The following is a 24,911-nucleotide window of genomic DNA, read 5'->3' as shown; positions in this document are numbered from 1 at the left end:
TAGCCAATGGGGCGGGCGGCGGCTGTAGCGCGGGGGCTGCTGGGAGGCGCGCGGAGCGGGCTGTGACGCAGCTTCCCTCCCCCCGTGAGGCGGCGGCGGGGGCGGCACCGCGACGGGAGCGGCGCGGGGGGGGGAGGCCCGGCCCGGGCTCCCTGCCTTCCCCTCCCCTGGGCGCCGGCGGTGAGCACCGAGGGTGGGGGGAAGGAGGGCTCACCTTTCCTGCCCGCCGGGGCGGTGCAACGACCGCCGGGGCGCCTCGCGGCCTTTGTTCCGTAGCGCCGTTCCGGGAACCGGGCCGACCTGGGGCCCTGGGCCCCGTGTGTTTGGCTGGACGGGAGGAGAGGGGAAGGGGACGGCCCGCTCGGAGAGGCCCGGAGGGGGTGGGTGGTTTAGCGGGGGGCGGCTGGGCCTCGCTCCGCCTGCTCCTCTTGCGGGGGTCCCCGCCGGTGCGTGGGGAGCTGCTCCCCCCCTCCCCCCCCCGTGTTTGGGGTGCTTTCGGCTGTTTCGGTTTCCCGTTACGGGGTCTGGCAGGGGTGCTGGGGTGATTACGGTGAGGGCCGGGGAGCCCGGTGTGGGCTGGGTTGATGGCGGTATGGGAGCCGGTAACGCTGGGGATACGGTGAAGGGGAAGCACAGGTGAAGCGGCGTGGTGTGTACGATGGAATCGGGGGGTAACGGCGGGCCTGTCTCCAGGGTCTTAGCTGCGGTGGGCGTCTGGGGATGTAAGCACTAGCTTGGTACCGGGAGAGTTATTTAAAGTTGGGTTAATGAACTAATCGAGCGTCTTTGGATGCGGTTGGGGGTTTATGTAACATTACTGTAAAACTGTAGTTAGAGCCCTTTTCCTCAGGAGTGAGGGGATAGCTCCTGTTCAGCTGGGGATGGTGTCCAGCAAGTGGGAGAGAACCGCTGTGTAAAAAAAACCCGACTTTAATCCTGCTCCAGCTCATCTTCACTTCTGGGCGGCTGCTGGTGTTCATGCAGTCAGGGGCTTCGAGTGTGTTTTCATGGGACAGTTCAGAGCACGTTTGATTAACACAACATGAGCCTGTTGTCCACGTCTGGTTGCCCCCCAACTACTGTCCTGGGTTAAAGGGACCCTGATGTGTCCATGGCATCAGTGACCACATAAAGCCTGAGTTCTGTTTTGGCTGAAGTTGAGCTGCTGAGGGTCGGTAGGTAAGGAAGGGTGGCTGTGAAAGGAAAACGAAGTTCCAAACCCTGTGGGAGGGTGAAATCTTTCAATAACTTGTTTGCATTTTAGAAAATGATGCTTCAGATTTCTTCTGAAATGGAATTTGGCTTTTAACAATCCTCAGTGTACTGATTTTGAAACAGCAGTGCCATAAATAAGGGGGACAGTCAAAGAAGAGGGGTTTTATGAATTGCAAACAAGATTGAACAACCACTGAAAACTGTGTGCACTTTGTACCTGGCCTTCAGTGAGACTTGCTTAGGGGCAAAGTGAGATGACTGAAAACAGCCTATAGAAATAGAGAAGAATGTAGCTGAGGTGGGTGTGCAGAGTTCAAGGAGTGCACTTGCACTGGGTGTCAGGATACAATTTCTCTCACAAGTGTGAAAAAGAATAGGTAGGATTTTTTTAAGGCATCCTAGTGGGTGGTGTAGTGTAAGGCAGACCAAATCGTGAAGTTTGGGGTGTTGGGAGGTGGGGGGTGGATGTTCTTGGAAGCCACATACAGTCGTGCTGGAGCACAAAGGTTGGATTTTGAGGAAGCGAACAGGAGATTGCTCTGCGTTTTGTCCTGCTATCCAAAGCTGGGTTCTGCTGGAAAACAAAAAGCAGCCTTGGCACTGCAACGGCGAGGTGCTTGAGAAAGAGTTGGAGGTGCAGCTGGGGAGGGTACATGGCATGGGCATTGGGGAGCAGGCCCCTGGGGAGAGAGGGGTTGGAGGGGTTGCAATGTGGGATGCAGGGTAACGCTACATCTCACAGCAGGATCCTGTTGTGTGGCAGGCAGCACTCTCTTCCAGGAGTCAGCTCTAGGCTTAGGGTGCTCTGATAGTTTGTGAAATCGGCTTTTTCTTTCTTATACCAGAATCATTTTATTTAAAGCACTCTTAATGTGCGTAAGGAAGTCGGTAAGGACTTGCATGCGTGAGTGGGAAGACTCTTAACACCGCAAAATTGTGATGTACTGCTGTTCTGAATAGTTGAAGATTACACAAAACATCTTTTTCGTTACTCTCTAATGTAAGTGTTGGATGCTGATTTGCTCTTGACTGTTTTAGTCTCCAGTAGTGCTGGGATGGCTGCAGAGGTACAGTGGGTAGCTGTGGTTGCTCAAAACCTGGGTTTGGCTGTTCCCAGAAGGTGGTATGGGTTTTTGGGAAAACAAATGGTTTCATGGATGGGCAGATAGATTTAGTGACTTCACTCTGGAGTGGCCGTGCTCGGCAGTATGCAGAGTACATGTGTGCTTCCTTTTGGTTAGGAGGATGTAAAAGGAGTTGGAATTAGGGAGCTATAGAGAAGCTGTCGAACCCAGGCAGAGGTAAAGGTGTGGATTTTGAGTTTAACTTAAATTGTTGGCGACCAGATGGACAATACTTGATAGGAGTTTATTGCTATCCTGAATGTCGAGCCTCCTGGAAAACCTAAATGGAGTTTAAAAAATGCCGAAAGGCTAAAAGCATGTCGTTGCATAAAACAGTGCTATTCTAATGTGATAGTAAGTACTGCTTTGTAAATATTCTTGGTATGGGCCGTGTCTTACAGTTTTCTAAACTTACTACTTCTCCACTGCTGTGGATTAGCTAATGCTGCCAACAATGGATTTTTTCTGGATAATACTGGCATTTTCAATGTGGAGCTAACAGGTGTTAGCCCCAATACAGAAAAAGACTACAGATTTCTCTGACCGGAGTATGGCTAAGGATCTGTCATGATTTTGTTTTAACTTGGTTGGTTTTGTTGAGAAAAGCTGTAACATTGTGTTTGTACTGAGAGAAGAGATTGGAGTGAGGCAGTGTTACTAGATGTATCTGTAAATAAAATGATGGGTGTTGTAAAGGTGAAATCAGCCCCTGCATAAATGGGGTAAAACTCCCCTGAACATGTATTTTAAAACAACATCTTTTAGAAAGTTGAGAAAATCCCAGTGCAGCCCTGTGAGCAATAAATGGGAAGAAGATGGGAGGTGTGTTCCTGTAATTCTTGTGCAGTGCACTTCCACTTGTCTTGTTTGAAGTAGTTGGCAAATAGGGTTTAACAGAAAATCAATCATGGAAAATCCTGGGAGTGTCACAGAAACAGCTGTAGCATGGTGCAAATCCCTGTGTGTGTTCTTAGAGAAGCATTCCCGTGGGGTGGTCTTTCAGGTGTTGAGATGGCTGAGCAAAAAGGATTTTATGTTGCCTGATGTGGCTCAAACGTAGTAGAAACAGATGTGGGAAGTACTGTGAGGGTTAGATGTTCTAGAGGATTTTGTTGACAACACGTAGGTCGGGGGGAATAGTTTAATTTATTAGATTTTTTTTTTTCCAGTCTGAAAGATGTACAGAAAATCTAGCCATAATTAAGGGTGGAAGACGGCTTACTTGTGATGTCACTGAAGTATTAGTGTTCTTGTCCCTTTCCAGGTTCTGACAGTGTTCTAAATTGCTTAGTGTGACTTAACATGCTGTCATGCATTTTATGGCTTAAGTACTCAAATTAGATTGCTTACATCAACAATGAGGTAGATGAAAAATGAGTTTTCAAGATAAGCTTTAAATAAAAGCTGAATTCTTTCCAGATTTAGGGGGAAAACCTGATACATCCTGAAAATGTTTAACAAATCCTTTGGAACTCCTTTTGGAGGCAGCACTGGTTTTGGGACAACTTCAACTTTTGGGCAAAGTAAGTAATGTGTCCAAACTAACTTTTCAGTACTTAATGTATTTTTTCCTAGGGGTGCAGCTAGAGGGTCAGGCAGGGGTGGTGATTTTTTGTGTGATGGAATTGGAGTGCTGCTGGGCTGTCCAGCTCGCTTGCTTTGTAGTGAATCAGGTTCAGGAGCCCGAGGCTTCTCCACTAACCAAGCTTTTAATTTGGGTAGATACTGGGATTCCATGTATAGGCGTTGAAAATTCCTTTTATAAAAGGAGTGGAAACTCAAATGCTTAGATGAAGGCCATCTTGATGGGGTGGGTGGGAAGATTCTTTCAATCAGACCTGGAATATGTTGGGAAGACTTGGAAAGAAAAAGCATGTAATCTGAGGAGTGTCTTCTGGACATATACATTGTAAATACCATGAGTGAGCTTTTAGCCATTAAAGCAGACCATAAACTGGTGTGTATGCCCTGTTTGTTTGGAAGGAAACATAATAATTATGTTTATATTGCTCCTAAACCAAGGTACGAGAAGAGCAACTTCCAGGCACCATAGAAGTGTTAGAGGTCTTGCAGAGGAGGGTCTCTCCATTCTGTAGAAGTGGCCGACTCAAATATTATAGCCTTTTGCTTCAAGAGCTCTGTAGAATTATTAATTGTACCACTTCACATGTCCCACACACTGATGTATAGGTAGTTGTGCACAAACTACTTTTGGAAAGTTAAAAAGGCAGTGACAGCATTTAGTTTCTAGTACACACGTTAAGAATTTGGTTTCATCTGAACTATAATGTTGTTTTTCAGATGCTGGCTTTGGTACTACAAGTGGAGGAGCGTTTGGAACATCAGCCTTTGGGTCGAACAATAATACTGGAGGCCTCTTCGGGAGTACTCAGACAAAACCAGGTATTGTTGTGTTACGGTTGTAGTGGAATGCAATCCCTGAAAGAAGGATTTTATTGAAGTGTGTGGGGGGAACAAACCCAAGCAACCATCAAGAAAAGCAACAACAAAAAAACACCCTGAAAAACCCAAGCACTTGATGATTGCAAAAGATTAATAGTCTGTTTCTGTCTTCAGGAGGATTATTTGGTTCGACTACATTTAATCAGCCAGCCACCTCCTCCACAAGCACTGGCTTTGGGTTTGGAACATCAACTGGGACGTCAAATAGCCTGTTTGGAACTACCAGCACTGGCGGAGGCCTCTTCTCATCCCAAAATAATGCCTTTGCACAGAATAAGCCAGCTGGGTTTGGAAGTGAGTAAAACTGCTGCATCTCCCTTGAGCATTGCTTATTTTCTTTAATTGAAGGGCACAGAACGCTGGATGTACGTGTGGATCTGGTACAAGTGTTAATGTAGGGTTTTCGTGGTTTTTTCTCCTGAAGGATATAGTGACATTATTGTGGTCCACAGTAGCCAAGAGTGAGCCTGATAGGCTACAAAATCTGTAGCTGTGATTCTAGCCATGAGTTTTGAAATAAGTTGAAAAAGGTGGTTGGCTGGCATTTTCTATTCTTGAATATCTTTTGTTGCTGCTTGATTTTAGCTTTTTATTCTGCTGTTGTAGAGCAGTTATAGTTGGTTTTGCTTCTGGCACTAGAATGCTTGAAATGCCTCTTAAACTCTATTGTAATTCCCCAAAGCAGAAGCAACTGCTTGCAGACCCTTATGAGAAGAGACAAGAAACCTCATTGATTCCCTTTATACATGTTATTTTCTTAGCATTGTCAGGACTAGAATGAAACTGGCTGCTGTGGTTATTTTAGTGTTTCCTGGGGTGGTGAGTTAGGGGCAGTCTTCTACAGCAGAACATTGCATTATCAGACTATTGGTTGTCCAGCTCTGCTGTAAAAAAAAAAATTCCTAGCAGTTTCTTCTATTTCTAAACTATTTTGTAATTTGAATAAAATATTTGGTTTAAGTTTTAAAATTCAGGTTTGTTTTAGTACTGATCTTTTTTTTTATTTATTTATTTTAAGACTTTGGAACTAGTACCAGCAGTGGAGGTCTCTTTGGAACCACTAACACTACTTCCAATCCTTTTGGGAGTACATCTGGCTCTCTTTTTGGCCCAACTAGTTTTACCGCTGCTCCAACTGGCACGACTATTAAGTTTAATGTAAGTTCTGTTTTTCCTTCTTAATCAAGCCTGTTTACTGTAGGAAGCATTACATTTTGTAGTTACTTGGTAAAGTACTGTCTTGGTCACTGAGCTGAAAAAAAAAATGAGTAGTTCATATGGAAGTATGTAGTGTTTGGAAATTATTTGAAAACACCCCCTTTCATGGAACTGTTGCAGTGGAAGTAGGATGTATAATTAAATCCAAAGAACTAGCATTTTTTTAATTCTGAATTTGACAGACTTCTCAAACACGGTGGAGTAATGCCCTATCTAGACTTGCTAGGTTTACAGCTGTGTGAAAGCTGAAGAGGTAAAGCAGCTCTTAAAATTGAGCCTTCTCAGGAAGGTAGGAAGTGCCACAGAATGCTGGGTGATCAATGCTAAATGCTAACAGCAATACGGGTTAAAGATGTCTTGGAATGGGTCAAAATAAATTCAATTCTCTTACAAGTCAGCATGGCTTTGGAAATGTAAAATGAAATGTGAAGACTGATCCCTTGTGTTTTCTGGGTGAGTTCCCTTTAAGAAAGGGTTGAATAACATCTTGAAAGTTCTGTGGCAGTTGAAAATAGCGGGTGGTTCAGAAAAGAAGCCATCATGGAAATGGGGTAACTGATATCTGCTGGAAGGAGGTATTCTTTTTCCCAAATAATTGTTCAGGCAAATCTCAGCTCTCTTCGTTTCTAGATTGAGCTGATTTAACAGACTGAGACTTTGTTATTTTGGGACATAGACAGAACTGTGATGATAACTTGGGCAGTCTGAGTGCCGTTGATGTGTATTTTCATAGTGCAGTTAAAAAAAAAAAAGTGGGATAATGAAATCCATGCATAGCTAGAGGATTTGTATCACAAATTTAGGTAAACTACTTCTAAAGTGAAACCAAAAAAGGAATTGCACTGCAGGTTTTTTGAGTGTTACTAGGGTAATTTCCACTACTGATTGCCACTAAACATGCCTCATCACTGGGTGAGGCCACAGCTGTACAGGTAACAGTAATAACACTGCTTCAGGTCCTGTGCTAAAGTTAGGTTTTAACGGCATCTGCCGAGAGAGTGCTAACTGTGTTAACAAAAGTCTATCTGGATTTTAAATTTGATGTCTTAACCTCTTCTCTTGCAGCCACCAACCGGTACAGATACTATGGTGAAATCTGGAGTTAGCACTAACATCAATACCAAGCACCAATGTATTACTGCTATGAAAGAATATGAAAGCAAATCTCTTGAGGTTAGTCAGTGAGCATTCAAACATGCTTATCTTGTTTGGCTGTTGTTAGTGTTGGTTTAATACACCTTTTTTTGACTGTAGTAAGTATCTTCTATGCTCATTGATATGAGTACAACCCTCAATATCTGCATCACTCACAGAAGAGAGCTATCATCAAGTAAAACACTTAATGCAATTAATATGGCGATGCATTTGTTTTTAAGTGCTCAATGCTGCAGTTTTTGAAGAGCTGAAATTCCATCTCACCATATACCAGGAGGGTGAGAGATCCTGTTGGGAGCAATCCTGCACTGCTGAGATAATGGCAGAATCTCAGACAGAACTCAGAGTTCTTTAATACAAACTAGTGTTCCCAGGGATTTAACCTGAAGCCTTTCTGTTTAAGTTGACTTATTTGATACTTCAAAACAGGTCTTCTACTCAAAACATCTGAAAAAGCTCTGGGAAGTAAAATTGAAGCCCAAACATGAATCTAAGTTTAGGTCTTGTTTATGGCATCCTTCTTTTTAAAAATGTAGGTGTTACAGCTTTTCTTGATACCCTCATCTTGGTGTAGGCTTGAATGCTGTGTAAACATGCTAATGACACTGTTCTAACCTCACCCTATGTAAAAAGAATGTGTAAAGAGAACTGGGTTTTCATTTACTAGGAACTTCGTTTAGAAGACTACCAGGCAAATAGGAAGGGGCCGTCAAATCCTGTAGGAGCAGGAGCAGCTGCAGGCTTGTTCGGGTCTTCTACTGCTACATCAAGTACAGCTACAGGACTTTTTGGCTCTTCTACTACTAACACAGGCTTTTCATATGGACAGAATAAAACTGCTTTTGGAACCAGTGAGTACTGCCTGTCCCCTGTCATTGCTGTGACTGGATACGCAAGTATTCTGTTAAGCTATTTAAAATTCTGTAATGAAAAGAAGATGAGGAAACATTGGTGCAAGCTCAGACTTTTACTCGTTGTATTATCAACATTCAATAATCAGGTTCTTTGCCATAGAAATCTCTATTTACTTACTCTTCAGGGATTGCAAACTTCCTCTGCATCTCCCAAGTTTTGCTGGAAGGCAGTTCATTGGAGCATCTGGCTAGTCAGCTAGTTCACATGAGCGAGTAAAACAATTTGAAGTAAAACCACCAGGAAACTGCTAATGATCAGTAGGGTAATGGCATCAGCTGGTTGATGGTGAAGTCCAGATTTTACTTCTGCTAATGAGCAAACATAAATTCCCTGGAAATGGTCAAGTTAATTTATAGTAGCCTCACTAGAATTTGCCAGGAGCTTTTCTTCACAGTAGATCAGGGTTAGGATGTGGACCTGTTGCATGTCCTGCCATCCTGGTTTCACGCTATCCATTTTGGCATCCTTGGTCAAAAAGTAAAAGCCAGGTATGAAGTAACTAATTTACATAAGTGTTTGTATGTCTGGTAGTTGCAGGTCAGTTGGGCTAACTGGTTAGTGGACCTTTTTGAATTTAGCATAAAGCAAATAGTGCTGAAAAGTTCAAACACAAATTCTATTTTTACTAGTTTCTGCTGCAAACTTAAAAGTAAGTAGATATTTGTATATGTGGCATTAAGACTATAAACAGAAGATCAAAATCCTACGGTCTGTAGTAACGGAAGCGATTATCTGCTGTAAGAAAGGCTGTAGTGTCTTGGGTTAGAATTGTGCCTGTCCTTAGTGACGGGTACTGCTGGCCTTAATCTCTGGGCTTGTTTAAGGCCTGTGGGGGTTGATCTGAGCTGCTATCCTTGAGAAAGATCAACATACAGGTGGCCATATTCCTGTCCACCCTGCAAAGGTATGGTTCATTAAAATACAGGGACTGCCCAACCTGACAGCTTTGCTGGGCTTCGTGTATTTCTTGTGGAGCCAACTCCAAAGAAAGCACCTAGTTCTGCAGAGATAGCAATGGCAATTGTGAGAAGGAGCAAGAGCTCTTGTCTGTGCATATACCATTTTCACCACATGTAAACAGCCCTTTTCCTTTGAGGAGAAAAAGGGAGATGATATTTGAAGTTCAGGTAGAAGTTTCTGTAGTAGTAATTGTGTGGGTTATAAAACAGAACTGCTGTGCAGGGCATTGGCTGCCTGCCTCTTGCCCAGTGAGCCCTTTTCAGGTGCTCATGGTACCATTTTCTTTGTACGGTGAAGAACAAACTGATCATATAAAAGCTGGTATCTTTTTGGTCAGATCTATCTGCGAGGTAAACAGGCTGGTAATTCCTCGGTGTTATGCTCACACTGACTTTAGGACAAGGAGAACCTGATGAATTACCTAATACAAACTACTTCCATCTGAACGCAGGTGCTGCGCTGTGTTGATGACACGGGGTGTTTTGCTTTTCCATTGAGTTGAAGCATCTTTTCTCCTGTTTGAATGTGCCAGGTGTGGAAATGTAGTGGGTTTGGATAAATCCTTGAGGAGTTTTTAACCAATGTGTTTATATGTCGTAGGTACAACTGGTTTTGGAACAGGAACGACAGGGGGTCTTTTTGGTCAGCAATCTCAAACTACAAGTCTGTTTAACAAACCATTTGGTCAAGCCACAACAACGCAGAACACTGGGTTTTCTTTTGGCAATACCACTCTAGGACAGCCGAACACGAACACAATGGTAAGACAAATTGTTTGAACCCTTAAAGGTGTAAGTTGTGGTATAACTACTCCAGCTAGATGCAAGAGGCTGCGGTACAGTGATTTAGATCTTCCTCAAATTGTACAGCTTCATAAAACTAGGATGCAAAGCTTCGAACGCTGCTCTCTGAGCTAGCAGCTTCTTGCCAGTCAGAATTTTTCATTCGTGATAATTGGACAGCAATACAGCTTGTAACAAATAACTTTTCCCATTCCCTTCTTGAAGCAGTCTGCTCTCTCTATCAGTTCAAGTATTTCTGATCATGTTCACGTGGATAATATAATTCCATTATTAACATTTTGTGGGAATTCATTAACAATTCTGTACTTTCTGGCAACTAATGACCAGCAGTCATGAGTTCTTTTGATAGAAGTATGCTACATAGCTGTAACTTGTTGCATAGCTAGGGAATTTGGCTCCAAATATACTATATTCTTTCTGAATATGTTGTGACTTCTCCCAGAACACCCTGTGAAATATTTCTTATCCATCTCCCTCACTCAATGATGAAGAAATTCCAATATCCTTTTCAGCTTGGAGCATAAATTCTTTGATTTTTTTTTTTTATTTCCTTTTTGTAACTAATTTTTTTGAGAATGACTAAAGCTTCTGAAATGCTTTTCACCCACCTTCTTCCCCCAGCAAAAATGGTAGTATTGTAGCATCATTTTATTAACTGACTTTGTGTGTTAGCTCTGTTATCATCAGTGCTAGACTTGAAAAGCGTTGCAGCAGTATCTTAACCTAGTTCCTGTTTATAGGGTCTCTTTGGGGTAACCCAGCCCTCACAACCTGGAGGCCTTTTTGGAACAGCTGCCAATACAAATGCTGGTACTGGATTTGGAACCGGAACTGGTCTTTTTGGACAAGCTAACACAGGATTTGGTGTTGGCGGTTCGGTATGTCTGTACCTTAACAATAAAAAAAATAAAGGAAAATAAAAACAGATGGCTTAGAGTCCTGTTCCTGGGTTTCGACCTCATGAAACTTGCATTGTCTTAAGAGTTAAGATGCCTGAGATGCAAAAATCATGTGGTTTTGTGTAAACTGAAGGATACGGTATAAGCATGTGTAATAGAACTAGTGTTGCAGAAACAATTTTTTTAACAAATAATGTCTTGACTGATAGAAGACAGCAAGAGACTCTGAACTGGTATATGCACAGACACTGCCTATAGATTGCGATAACACACCACTATTGGGAGTCTGGGTTGTGTGGTCTCAGTTGTGCTTGGTGTTAGTTCTGCTTTCTTGCCTACAGTGAAACACTTAATGCAATTCTTTTAATATCAGTCTGTCAGGTTTCCAAATTCATGTTTTCTTCCTTTCAGACCCTGTTTGGTAACAAGCCTGCTGGATTTGGAACCACCACGACCAGTGCTCCCTCGTTTGGTACAACCACAGGCGGCGGGCTCTTTGGTAACAAACCAACCCTGACTTTAGGAACCAATACAAACACTTCCAATTTTGGTACATATAAAAAAAAGTGGGATTTCAATCACTTAAAACTATACTGCGTATACCACACACCTGGCTGCTGAATATCATATGCTAAATGATAATGAATGTTAAAATTCTCAGGTAAGCCATGCTTCTGATGCATGTTGCTGCAGGGAAACGTCTTTGATGCTGTTTTATATCTTTCCTCTTGGTGGTACTCCCTGACTCAAGAAGGTAGATATTTAAGTAAAAGTACCATTCTTCCAGTGAGTGCTTAAGAGAAGGTGTAACCTGTAACTGAAAACTCTTGAACAAATCAAAGAATTCATACAACACAGAGGTTTGTTAAGAGGCTGTAAATACACTATGGTTGCAAAGGAGTGCTGAAGGAAATAGGGTAAAACCAGTGATACTTGTGGCTTGATGGCAGGGATAAGGAGATCTTGCACTGGAGTGAGGGTAAAATGAAACAGTCGGTTCCAGTTTAACTGGTAGCTGTTGTCTTTCATGACGTGAAGAATCAAAGTCCTGAAGAACTGCATCTTGTGTTAATGTTGGCCTCTGACACTAATGTTAGAGAACTGGTGTTGAATGAGTGTGTGATTGAGCAGGAGAAATGTGTAGCGGTAGTCTAAGTAAATGATAGTCTTCCTTCACAGGACTTCTCTTGAAGTCTGTTTTGGTTTTTTTTTTTTTCCTTCTTAATCTGAGAGCAAGAAAACTGTATTCCTGAAAGTGAGCAGGAATGGTTTTAGATCCTCACATCTGTCCTTTTTTATTTTAATATTTTAATATCAGCAATAAAGTCTAAAATACAATTAGCCTGCCGTAGCAGCCTGCCAGAATAGACAGAGGGAAGAAATTGTCAAGCTCTCAGACTGCCAGGGCAGCACCTTAGCAAGCACAGTTTCATTGTGGTGACCAGCCTTGGGCAAACTGTTACCATGGTATTTGTGAAAGTTGCTTCCAAGTCCCTTGTTCTGCGGTTCTCTAAGAGCTTCATAGCCACCTTAGTGTGTTGACAGTGTTTGGTAGTGAACAATACTGATTGTAGTATGTTTTTAATTTGCCTGCATTGCTCGCAGTGGTACAGTTTATAGGAAAAATGGAGTTTGGTTCTAAGGTGTTTCTGATGTTGGTCCATGACTGCAGTTTTCTAGTTTAATTCTTTCTTTGCATACTAACCAACCATAGGATGATTTCACAGTCTTCAGTTTAAGAACTAATCTGTCTAATGTTAGATTTGGATTGTACTCAGTTAGAATTAGAGATGTGTCTTTGAACTGTGTGCTTGTATGAATCTGAGTTGTGACCTGTTTTGTCAGTAAGAATCAGAGAAGTACGTGTGTGGTATAAATAGTATAAAACGGGATTTTTTTCCTTCCAAGCAGTTGAAGAAACTTAATACATTTTATTGTGTTACCAGATACAACATCATGATGTCCATTCTGGCTTTCAGTAAAACTTTGAAAGTTTGTAACAAATTGAAAAGCTTAAGAAGGCAAACCAGTATTTTTCTCTACTGATGTTTTCAGTATTATGTTCATAACTCAAATACATTTTTTTTTACCATTGAAGTCCCTTCTTGCTGCTTGTCAATTTAACTTGCATTGTTGGAAACAGCGTGTGAAATTTGACCTTAACTGTGGCAGGGCTGTCTTTGAGCCGGTGATGCTTATTTATTTAAATCGATGGTTTTAATTTAATCTCTAATAGTGTTAGATTAACGAGCTACTGCTTCTATTCTTGAAGGTTTTGGTGCCAACACTGCTGGAAATAGTTTGTTTGGAAATAAGCCTGCAACTGGGACTCTGGGAACTGGACTTGGAACAGGGTTTGGAACAGGTAAACAGTTTACTAGCTTATTTCATGTCAGCCTAAGCATAGTCCTCAAACTTCAGTGATACTATAGCATTGGTATTACTTGCTAACTCCAATGCAGTAAAGGCTGTAGATGTTTTAGCTTGAAGCCATGAATCTGTATCATATCAGAACCAAGTAGAGCTTGCTAACACCGTGCTAAGCAACCTTTTAGAAATTGTAGGCAGCATTGCTTACAGTGGTGGCTAATGGCTCAGAAAACTGGTGGTGTCCTCTGTGTTTGAAGCCTCTGGTCTGATTGCATGAGTCTTGAGTGTCTGTAGCATTCGTGGACATGTTGAATGTTTCTTGCAGTTTAATAAATAATTGATTCTTTGTTGTGGGATAAATTGGCTTATTAGTTTGTCACAGTCTTGTAGTAAATGACAGTCATCTCTCCTGCTACAGCTCTTGGGGCAGGACAGACTTCTTTATTTGGAAACACCCAGCCTAAACTTGGTGGAACGCTAGGAACAGGAGCATTTGGAGCACCAGGATTCAATACATCAACAGCTACTCTGGGCTTTGGAGCCCCTCAGCCTGCTGTCGGTAAGTGTACATTAACCCGAGTTTAATTGCTGCTTCCTCCCTTGTTTCAGATATGCCTAAACATAGGAGCACATCCCACCCAAATGCTTTGGAGGGGGGAAAAATGTTTTAGCATCCATCTGAGGCGATTTCTGTTCTTGGTAGCAGTGGAGACCACGTTACTAACATTGTTTTGTGCTAATTATTTATATATATTTTTTTAAGTAATTCAAAGTTGCTTAACATTGCTAATAATTGCAGCTGTTTTAGAACTTTGTCTTTGAGATTACTAACGTATTTCCCATTGTTGAATTTGGCACAGCAACAGTAGGTGCTTACAAAAAAAAAGGGGGGGAAATGTAGCATTAGCTTCTTCAGTAATTCCAGGTAGGAGAGCTAGAGGGACTTACTTAGCAGGTATGCTGTGCCACTGGTGAAATAAATGGTCTTTAGATTCGGACACTTGTGCTACCATTTTGTAAGTTAAAATGTCTACCACTTCCAGCAGCGTTCACCCTGTTTGGCAGATCTGAGCACTTTAGATGAATGGCATACATAACTGATGCTCTAGCCCCCTGAGGCTGCCATTTCAGGAAAATTATTTTAAACTTGGGGCGGGGGAACAACACCACACACATGGCACATGACACTATGTGGGAAGATGGGCCCAAGAACGCTGGTTGATATTTGGGGATCACCTCCTCTAAGCTCAGGAAATTTCCATCCCAGTGAGCAGGAAGTCAGGCAAAATGACAGAAGGCCTGTGTGGATGAATGAGGAGCTCCCAGTAAAGCTCAAACACAAAAAGGAAGCATACAGGAGGTGGAAGCAGGGGCAGGTAATCTGGGAAGAATACAGAGACATTGTCCAAGTGTGTGGGGATGGGTTTAGGAATGCCAAAGCCCAACTGGAACTGAATCTGCCCAGGGATGTCAAAGGCAACAAGGAGCACTTCTGTTAAGTGTACAGGTGACAAAAGGAAGAGTAGGGGTGGCTGATTTGCCTGAGGGTCATGCAGCCATCCTGATGGATCTTGGCGAGCTGGAGGAAGAGGCTGGCAGGAATCTCATGAAGTTCAACAAAGAGAATTGCACAGGCCTGGCCCTAGAGAGGAACAACCCCAGGCACCAGTACAGGCTGGGGGCCACCTGGCTGGGAAGAAGCTTTGCAGAGAAGGCTGGGGGTGGTCCTGGTGAACACCAAGTTCACCACGAGCCAGCAATGTGCCCTCGTGGCAAAGGTGGCCAATGGTGTCCTGTGTTGCATTAGGAGGAGGGAGGTGATCCTTCCCCTGTGCTCAGCACTGCTGAGGCTCCCCTGGAGTGCTGTGTCCAGTGCTGGGCTGCCCAGCATGAGACACAAGGGCCACAAAGAGGCTGGAGCTTCTCTGCTATGAGGAAAGGCTGAGGGAGCTGGGGTTGTTCAGCCTGGAGAAGAGAAGGTTCCAGGGACACCTTATAGCGGCCTTAGTAGTACCTAGTACCTAGAGTACCTAGAAAGCTGGAGAGGGGACTTTTTACAAGGGTGTAGTGATAGGACATGGGGTAATGGCTTTAAACTGAAAGAGGACAGATTTAGATCAGATGTAAGGGGGTTCTTCACTGTGAGGGTGGTGAGGCACTGGCACAGGTTGCACAGAGAGGCTGTGGATGCCCCATCCCTGGAAGTGTTCAAGGCCAGGTTGGATGGGACTTTGAGCAATCTGGTCTAGTGGAAGGTGTCCCTGCTCATGGCAGGGGGGTTGGAATGAGATGATCTTCAAGGTCCCTTCCAACCCAAACTATTTTGTGATTCTATGATGATTTGATGAAAAAGATGACCTTCAGATGTACCTCCAGCCTTGCTGGTCTGTGATCCTGTGAACACCCCTCAAAGTAACTTCATATACTAGTTACGACAGGCAAAATGTGGTTGAGGGGAGCTACGTTCTTATCATGATGAAATACTCTCATCAGTGTGTTGCAGTCATTTGTCTTGCTTCCATCATACTTCTATATTTGTTATGCTTGGCCCTCTCTTGATGTAACTCTACAGATGATTCAAGTATTGGCTTTTTAGGCAATGCCTGCAGTGGGGCAGCATAAGGAGGGGTCTTGCTGGTTAAGGTCTGCTCAGTTAAACCAGCTTTTGATCTGGGAAGAACCAGTTGTCTCAAACTCTACTCTTGACTTCCTTGTAGACTTTGTCTGACAGTAAGCCTTTGTTTCTCAGAGCAATTTTGTTCTTCTTTGGGAAGGCATAGGTTCAATCTGGTTTTCTTGGAAGTAGAATTAAGCTGCTTTAGGTTGCGCAAAACACTTCATAGTGTGAACACTTAGAGTATTTTAATGGGAATTAAAATTAGATGCTAGAAGGTGGAGAGATAAAACTGAGGCCTTCGTTGCAGAGAGGACTCTAGACCTGTAAGTTTGATTGCTGTAGCAAGAATATCAAAACTTTGCATCACAGGGGTTTTTTTTGGGGGGGGGTTGGTTGGTTGGTTGTTTTCTTCTTAAAAGATGATTCAGAAGTCAAACATATTAGTTAAAGGTTTTGGCAGGCCAGGCTCATTCTACTGATATGTAGCTTTCCATGCCCTCAGCTTGTCACTAATAAAAACTTGTTGAATGTGGTTGCAAATTCTAATGGAGGAACAGAATCTGATTTCTGCCATCAGACTGCTGCAGAAATGGTGACTAAAGAGCGGGGGAAAGGAATGCTGAAGTTTGTATAGAAATTTGAATTCCTGTGAGGGGATCCTCTGATTGAAAGGATGTCTTTTCTACCTACTTTGGCTTTATTAGTAAAACTGTTTAGATGCTAAAAATTTGTCTTTTTATAGCACTGACAGACCCAAATGCATCAGCTGCCCAGCAAGCCGTCCTTCAGCAGCATCTCAATAGCTTGACTTACTCACCCTTTGGAGATTCTCCACTCTTCAGAAACCCCATGTCAGACCCGAAGAAGAAAGAAGAGGTAAGTGCACATAAACATTTCACTTGCTTTCTGGGTAAGATTTGAAATGACTTTATATTTTGTGCTCACTATCTTCCTTGAAGTATGCAGTGAGCAGCAAATAAGTTGCCATCTGTATACTCATATCGGTGCAGTGGCTTTTTATGCTCTCCAGGATGCAAACTGCTTTTACTGTGGCTTTCTTTACTGCTTTTGAGCACATCGGAGCCTTGGCTTTGGAGTTCTTCTTATGCTCAGTGCTGCTAGTTGAGAATAAAGATGGGTAATTGTCTATGCTTGGAATATTTTTAGTGCTTAGCTTAAGCTTTGCTTATGACTTCTTTTATGACAGTCTCTGACAAACCATACCCTGTTGGTTTGTTTTAAAAGACAACAAAAGAAATACTTTTCAGTCTTTTTAAGTGTTAAGGGAGGTTTCTAAATGGCTGCTGCCCATGGGTGGATTCCAGGGGCTAGAGATTACTCCTGCCCAACTGCTGGAGCCCAGCAGTGTATGCCCAGAGACCCAGGGGGTCTCCTTCCCAGGCTGATGGATGTGGCTCTTGCTTTCCCATTTGCAGGCACAATCAGTTGTGAAGCTCAGTACGTATCCCAGACGCACACACACAGAGTACACTGACACAGCTGGCTGCGCAGCCACAGACAAGGCACTGCCTTCAGCAGCACCCATGTGTAACACTACCAGGACTCCTGTAAAACATAAGCATATACAGCCATGTCCCCTTCCTTCTCCTTGGTTGATAACAGTTGAAGTTCCCAAGTGAAAGCACATGTGGTCACACTCTCTAGACTCATCCACACATTCATGGATCCCTCAAGCATTAGCATGGTCCCTCTGTCCATCTGATAGCCCTGCCCAGAACTTGAGCCCTATTACCTGCTCCAAAGAGCAGGCTAGTCCAGCTTGTTGCTTGCTGCAATAAGATGCACGCACTTGCATGCTCATTTCCTGGGCACCCTGTGCTCACGGATCCCTTGATACCAGCACAAGTCCTCTGCCTCTTCGATAGTCCCTGCCAGGACCCAGGGCCTCCTACTTATGGGCAAGTCCAACTTGAAGCTTGCTAGTGAATTACACACGGAAATCCCCACGCGCATGAGGTTTGGGGATGATGCAGGTGCTCTGCCTGTCCCTTACTGCCAGCAGCTGTCACCCAGGCACATGGGCCAGAGAGCTGTGGTCTTGTTCCAGTAGATGTTGCTGAGACCTTCACTCACCCTAGTCGTCCCCAGTAGCTACACCTGGTCCCATCCCAGAGGCTGGAGCAGAGACCTTCTTCTGCTCCAGCCCCTGGGGCTTCCTCTTGCTGCTGGTGCCACTGGCCCAGGGTGCCCACATGCCTGACCGTAGCTGTCCCCACATTCACTCAGCCTGGACAGGAGGTCCAGGCTGGCCCTCTCCAAAGCTGTGCCTGTAGTTTCTTAATAGCCCATCAGTGAGTGACTGGAGACTTTTGGTCTTTGGCATTGTTTCCGTTACCTGTTGTACACCAGCTTTGTGTCTCTGGTTTTGTTTATTGCTTCCCCCTTTACTTATTATCTCCTTTACATTTAAAACGTCCTTGACTGGATAGCCTTAACAAAGCAGGCACTCTCACTGTCCACAAACCCTTACAATAAGTGGTATGAAAATTCTAATTCTACATCTTTTTGTTTCAGAGGCTGAAACCAACTAACCCAGCAGCTCAGAAGGCCTTAACAACACCCACCCACTACAAACTGACTCCGCGTCCAGCGACCAGAGTGCGACCAAAAGCTTTGCAGTCAGCTGGCTCTGCTAAATCTCATCTCTTTGATGGTCTTGATGATGACGAGCCATCCCTATCCAATGGTGCATTCATGCCAAAGTTAGTTTTTCTTTTGTGTATGTTGCAGGGAGTAGGTGGTGCAAGAATCTTCTGATCAGATTAAGTAAACTCCTGTATAGTATCCTGAATTCCATGACTGTTTTGTGACCTGGTTCAAATATGAATGGCAATAACAGGTTTTGTGTAAAATTTGAATAGAAATGTTTTCTGTAGAGGAGATGAAAATGGTCAGTTTAAACTGTTAAAGTCAAATAAGCTGTAAAATGAGGTCATCCCATGGTTGGAGCAAAGCTTGTATAAAGTCAATTAGGAATATTACAAGGAAAGCTTGTACAGCATAATATTTTCTGCTTCAGAAGTGGAAGTGTCATTAGGTTTGCTAATGCACTCAATATGAAGGCAGATTTCTGACATTTCCATAGCCTAGCACTGGTCCTATACACAGATGTTTCTGTGAGAAATTAATAATGATGTTGTGGATCTACCCTACTGAAGCTTTTGGTTTCAGTCTTTGAGAGCACCAGTGGCATTCAATTGAAAAGGGTTTTGGAAAGTTTTGGTTTTTTAGTTAAAAAACAACAAAAAACAACCTTTGGAGAAAGATGCATCAATCATTGGAAGTACTTCTGAGCATAGGCTTTTTAAAAACATTTTGTAACTTTTGTGAACTTGGTTTGTCTTTAATTTAGCCTGAACCATCTGTTCACTTTCCAGGGAGAGAGCAGAGTATGGAATTACTCAGTGTTTTACTGAAAACCACCAAATGAACAAAAGATCAGAGCAAAGGGATACTTAGACTGCTTTGAGTGTAACTGGCATAGATGTTCAGTGATCTTCAGACCGCAGGCAGTGAACCCTGGTCTGGCCATTGATTTGTTCCTAAAGTGACCCTGTAGTAAAGAATCACCTGCATCTGTGGGCCAGACGTTCTCTGTGGGGTTCTGTGCTTCTGCTGGAAAAGTACTGTTTTGTAAAACAGATAATACTGTGGTTTACTGACCTTGGGTTTTGAAGCTTTCAATGAGTTGTGCTTTTTATGTTTACTCATAAACCAAAGCCTTGAATGAAATTCCAAAAAGAGTTTTAGTATCTCAGCTACTGCAGTGCACTTACAGAAGACTTCAGATGTCCTGAGCGTGAGATCAGGTGTTATACAGCTGGTTCCTGGTCCCTGGAGCACGTGAACTAAGCATGAAATATATATTTATGCAGTGGATATATCCAAATTTCTCTTTGGTGCTTTGTTTAGGAAGAGCATCAAAAAGTTGGTTTTGAAGAATCTCAACAGTAGCAATCTGTTCTCGCCTGTTAATCGTGAAAATGAAGACCTGGCTTCTCCATCGGAGTATCCAGAGAATGGAGATCGGTATGTTGATTCATCATGCAGGTGTTTATACTTACGAGGAATGCAAACTGGTTATGCCTGTCTCTAAATTATTATTAATAGAATAATTGGTAGTTATTTTCAGGGATGTCGTCTTAGCTGTTCATTGGAAGCAGGTTGACCTGTTGTGAGATTCATTTCCTCTTAAACTAGCTGTATATTTTTCCTGTGTGGTCACATACCGATTCATTCCATCCAAAATGAGGGGTTCAAAGAGGAATGACTTCTTTTCTGGATATGTCTCTCTGCATTCCCTGTAGCGAGAAACTAGGCCATTTCTTGAGGAAGGTGATAAACCTGACCCTGAGGTTAGAAGAACTTCTGCTTAGTTGTTCTCAGTAATGTGGGAATTGCAAGGAAGCTCCACTGATCCAAATGTCGCATAATAGTAATGTATTTTCTACATATTAAAAAGAGGAGTCTCTAAGGCCCTCTCTTCCCCTCAGATGCCTGAATACCTACTTCCTCAAAAAAAATCTGTGGCTGTATTTCAGATTAACTCTTTTTTTTTTTTTTTTTTTTTTTTTTTAAATCGGAGGCTGGAAAAATTCTTGAGCAGCTCAACTTTTTGATTTTATTTAAAGCTACTAGAAGTATGAACTGATTATGGGAATGGGGAACCTTGTTTCTGATCACCTAAGTCCTGACCTGAGCAGTTCATAATGGGGCAGAGGCATTTGTTAGCTGTGTTGCCAGTAGGCAGGTGCAACAGGCAGCTCTCTGAAGCTGGTGTTTTGGAGTGACTGTCACAACAATGTTCTCAATTTTGATTTTGATCATGGTGCCTGCAAGACTTAATCATCCCGTTCTAAAACTGTGTGTAGTTTGGGCACAAAAGCCCACAGCAGCCTGCTTCATGAATCATTGAATCATTCAGTTGGAAGTGACCTTGGGAGGGGTCTGTTGCACAAGCAGTCTCAACACTGAATTCAGACGTGGTCATTGCAGACCTTGTCCAGTTGGGTCTCTCAAACCTCTGTGGATAGAGATTTTGCAGCCTCTCTGTGTCGCTTTTCCAACCCTTGACTGTCCTCATGGATTTCCCTGTTTTAATTTGACTGTTGTTTCTCATCCGTCTGCCATGCATATCTGAAGAGTCTAACTTTTGTCTTTGGTGTTAGAAGGTTGCTATTGCACCCTCCTGTAAGCCTTTTCTCCAGACTGAGCAATTGCATTTCCCTCAAGCTCTCCTCACAGGGCATGTGCTTTAGTCCCCTGACCATCGTGGTACCCCTCCCCTAGTCTTATCATTGTCTTTCTTGTAGGGAGAGCCTCAGATTAGATGCAGAATGTCAGAGGTGGTCTAACAAGTGCAGAGCGAAGGGGAATAATGGCTTCCCTCAGTCTGCTTACCCTGCCATTTTTATATGAAAGGACACCAGAATTTTAACATTGACATAAGTCCCTTAGAACTAAATAATTCAACTTTATTCTTCATTTCTTCAGGTTCTTTTTGTCAGTACCTCCTGATGAAAACCACAGACAAGATGGTGAGCGAGAGGAGGAGGAGGATCATCATGAAGTGACTAGGTTTTACACTAACCCCATTGCCAAGCCCATCCCACAGACCCCAGAGAACACTGTGCACAAACACCAGAACAGTGTGGATGATACTATTGTGGCTCTGAATATGCGGGTGGCCTTAAGAAATGGTCTGGAAGGCAGCAGTGAAGATGCCTCATTTCATGATGACTCCCTTCAGGATGAGCGTGAAGAGGAGCCTGAAACAGTGCATCATCTGCATCCTGCAGGTTAGATTGGGGGGAGAGGGGGGCAGTAGATGTGTAGTTCCTGACAGCGCTTCATGCATGCTTCATGGAAGTTCTCTTTTGGTGTTTTAGACCCTCAGCTTTTCCTTTTCCTTTCCCTCCTCTTTTTTTCAGAATACAAATCTTGCTTTTCAGTCTCTTACCTAGTGCAGAAATTTTTTATGAGTCAATGAGCAATTAAATTTCATCACCCAATTTTATATTAGATTGAGGTAGTGAGATGTGTGAGAGGGAGGAGGAGGACCCGATCTATAATTGTTCTGCAGTAGTAGGCTGAGTTGACTATCGTTCAGGAGCAGTATCTTAGAGTTAGAAATCTAATGTTTGGGGGAGTTACCAACGTGCAAACTGCATTGTAGAGTTTGCCAGGAAAGGAATGGACCACAGAACATGGTTGTGTCTCTCTAGACCCATTGTGTGTGTGTTTTCAGTACTCTCAATTCTGGTCTCAGGGTTTAGTAAAACTGAAAAAGAGAAGTGTGAAAATATTATGAGAGGTCTTGAGTACCTTTCCCTTAACTAAGACTTTGTAGCTGGTGAAGAGGTAAGGGCATGTGTTAGGTTTTTCTTTTTAACTCATGAGTGATCTGGAGAAGGTGAAGAGGAAAAGATCTTTTCAGGTAATATGTGGCTTCTGATTAAATTAGCAGGTGACATGTTCAAAAGAAGCATCTACAGAAACCCTAATGGATTTCAAAGATCACTAGACAAATCAGTAGATGAAAAAGCATTGGAGACTGTTAAATGTAAAAGATGCTGCATCTTGGCCAGCAGGTGCCTGAGCCCCCAGATTATCAAAGCTTGGGGAGTGTTTCTGTCAAGTGTTGCTGTATGTGTTTGCATTTTTCTTTTTACCTATGCATCTGCTATTGATCTCTGATGTCAGGTTGCTAGGCTGGAAGAACCTGGCACAGCAGTTGTCTTAAATTTGCTATGAAGGCTGTGGAATTAAGGTGGTTTGATTCCTCTGTTTGCCTTTGTTGCACTGATTCTTGGTTTGTTTGGGACCTTCAGTTGTCCAGGCTTGCAAAAGAAATGGAATGAAACTCTTGAAATGCTAAAGCTGGGAATTTGCTGCCAGCCCAGTTCTCAAAGAATTTTCTGTTGTAGGAATTGTTCTAACAAGAGCTGGCTATTACACCATCCCGTCCATGGAGGAGCTAGCTAGATTTACCAATGACAGAAATGAATGTATTGTGACAGACTTCACCATAGGCCGCAAAGGTGAGCACATACAGCTCTTCTAGTTGCTTAAAGTTGAACCAGGTATTTCAAAGCTATGGAACCTGAATCCGAGTTCCATGCCCTCAGTATGATTATGAATAGTGCCCTTGCATTGCGAACAACTTGTATCAAAGGCTTGTAATATTTCAGATTGGTAGTGCTAACAACCCGTGTTATGAGATGACTTGAGAAGCTTGAATATGAAAAGAACAAAAGCACCCGCAGCTTTTAAGATGCTTGCTGTCCTTAAACATAAAAGTTGTAAAATCCAAACTTGCTGGAGCATTGATGCAAACCTGATTGTCGTTGCTTCCATCTTAGTTGCTGCCTACACTGGAGCTGACTAAGCCTTCAGCCCAAATTGTATTCTTCACTGCTTTTACTTAAAAAAAAAAAAAAAAAAAAAAAAAAAATCATATGGTATATACTATTTTTTAAAACACTTTTTCACAATATGCTATAGAGCTGAGGGTATGCTTAGTATTTGTGTTGGCAATATGAATAGCCAAGTGATAACAAAAAGCTTTCTGTGCAAAGGAATTGGCTATTAAAAAGTTGATAATGAATCCTTGGTATTGTCATGCTGGGAAGGAGGAGTTGTTTGAGACATGACAGAGCTAGATGGTAAGGTGAGGAAAGGAGGAGTATAGCAGGAACAGAGGCTCTTTGCCATGAGATTTTTCATGGACAAATTGTGATGTTTTGGTTTGTTTTGCAGGTTATGGATCAATTTACTTTGAAGGAGAAGTAAATCTAACTAACTTAAATCTGGATGACATTGTACATATCCGTAGAAAAGAAGTTATTGTTTACCCTGATGATGAAAGAAAACCACCTATTGGTGAAGGTTTGAATAGGTAATTTTTAAGTATGTTCTGTGTGGGGACAGTGGCTAGTAAGGATGTTTTTTATAATACAACCTACTGGGTTTGCAGGCAGCTATCAAGAAATTCAAATGTGAGGTGTGCATTCAGATTGCAGCATTATACAGTTACTAGATGCTTGCAAGTTTCTGAACCAGAAATTGGATTTAAAAGCTGGTTTGAGCCCACGTTTCAATTCTCAGCTCCTGTATGTGTACCTTAATAGCGTTGCCTCAAAACCTTGTAGTCTCTTACGCTTCTGTCTGTCTTTAACAGACGAGCTGAAGTTACCTTAGATGGAGTCTGGCCTACAGATAAAACATCTCGTTGCCTGATAAAAAGCCCTGAACGACTGGCAGAGATGAATTATGAAGGTAGACTGGAGTCTGTATCTCGGAAGCAGGGCGCTCGATTCAAGGAATACCGCCCAGAGACCGGATCTTGGGTGTTTAAGGTAATGTTTTTGTTCTAGTTGTAAAGTCACTTACAAGAATATTGGAAGTACTCTGAAGTAGGTTCTCAGGAGATTCTAACAATTCAAAAACTTTGCTAAACTTCTGTAAACTCTCTCAAGTCTGGCAGCTGTAGTGCAAAGTGTCCTCGCCAAACTGATCAAAATCAAAACTTCTTTGACTGAAGACCTGCATACAGATGTTCTTGGTCTGTGCAAAAGCTGATTGTGTTCCAGGAGTCACAACTGCTGTGTAAGGTGGACAGTTAATGCCAGCTCATTGTTCAGGCCTTTCAGAAATGGGTGCCTGAAATCTCTCTTCCAAGGTGTGACATATTTGCCCTTCTCATTACACAGGTGGCACACTTTTCCAAGTATGGCTTGCAAGATTCAGATGAGGAAGAGGAAGAGCATCCTTCAAAAGTGGACACAAAGAAGTTAAAAACTACACCTGTGCCACCCCCAGGGCATCTGCCACCCCAGCAAATGACCCTAAATGGCAAGCCAACACCTCCATCTCAGGTAGAAGGAGGACAGTGACTAAAAGGGAATTCATAAAATGAAATTTGAAGAATAGCTGGTCCCTAGGGAGGGGTTGTTGGAGTAACAAGTAGCCTGGAAACTGAAGAGCAAAACCTTACACAAACTTGCACAAACTCAGTAGCTCTTCTGACCTCTTGATGAATGTTTGCATGTTCTTTTTCGTTAAGATACTTGACATTTCATACTGAGGGTGTGTAGGGAAGGGAATGCTTTAAACCCTTGTTTCTTTTTTAAATTCTGGTCTCAATTGAGTT

At 42.8% G+C, this 24,911-nt stretch overlaps 1 protein-coding gene across 3 annotated transcripts in view; it reads left to right on the top strand.

Moving 5' to 3' along the window:
• The first annotated feature begins 97 nt into the window (after positions 1–97).
• The window catches only part of NUP98 (nucleoporin 98kDa), a 40,912-nt gene continuing 16,098 nt past the window's right edge, over positions 98–24,911 (top strand). For 2 of the 3 annotated variants that reach the window (XR_774939.1, XM_010576686.1), the window contains exons 1-20: positions 98–180; positions 3,759–3,862; positions 4,641–4,742; positions 4,917–5,096; positions 5,821–5,960; positions 7,086–7,193; positions 7,843–8,026; positions 9,651–9,811; positions 10,594–10,731; positions 11,164–11,302; positions 13,025–13,117; positions 13,541–13,681; positions 16,482–16,615; positions 18,275–18,462; positions 19,673–19,789; positions 21,254–21,558; positions 22,687–22,800; positions 23,519–23,657; positions 23,940–24,117; positions 24,472–24,636. Coding sequence is in view for 2 of the 3 variants with exons in the window: in XM_010576686.1 (XP_010574988.1) it covers positions 3,790–3,862; positions 4,641–4,742; positions 4,917–5,096; positions 5,821–5,960; positions 7,086–7,193; positions 7,843–8,026; positions 9,651–9,811; positions 10,594–10,731; positions 11,164–11,302; positions 13,025–13,117; positions 13,541–13,681; positions 16,482–16,615; positions 18,275–18,462; positions 19,673–19,789; positions 21,254–21,558; positions 22,687–22,800; positions 23,519–23,657; positions 23,940–24,117; positions 24,472–24,636 (2,799 nt within the window). In the remaining variant the exon portion in view is untranslated. The remainder of the gene's footprint in view (positions 181–3,758; positions 3,863–4,640; positions 4,743–4,916; positions 5,097–5,820; positions 5,961–7,085; positions 7,194–7,842; positions 8,027–9,650; positions 9,812–10,593; positions 10,732–11,163; positions 11,303–13,024; positions 13,118–13,540; positions 13,682–16,481; positions 16,616–18,274; positions 18,463–19,672; positions 19,790–21,253; positions 21,559–22,686; positions 22,801–23,518; positions 23,658–23,939; positions 24,118–24,471; positions 24,637–24,911) is intronic. The other variant, XM_010576687.1, reaches the window with a different exon arrangement.

Source organism: Haliaeetus leucocephalus, unplaced genomic scaffold, assembly GCF_000737465.1.
Source record: "Haliaeetus leucocephalus isolate CR32 unplaced genomic scaffold, Haliaeetus_leucocephalus-4.0 Scaffold536, whole genome shotgun sequence".
Taxonomy (NCBI): domain Eukaryota; kingdom Metazoa; phylum Chordata; class Aves; order Accipitriformes; family Accipitridae; genus Haliaeetus; species Haliaeetus leucocephalus.
Note: the sequence above shows the minus strand (reverse complement) of the source record. Positions and strands in the feature narration are given on the sequence as shown.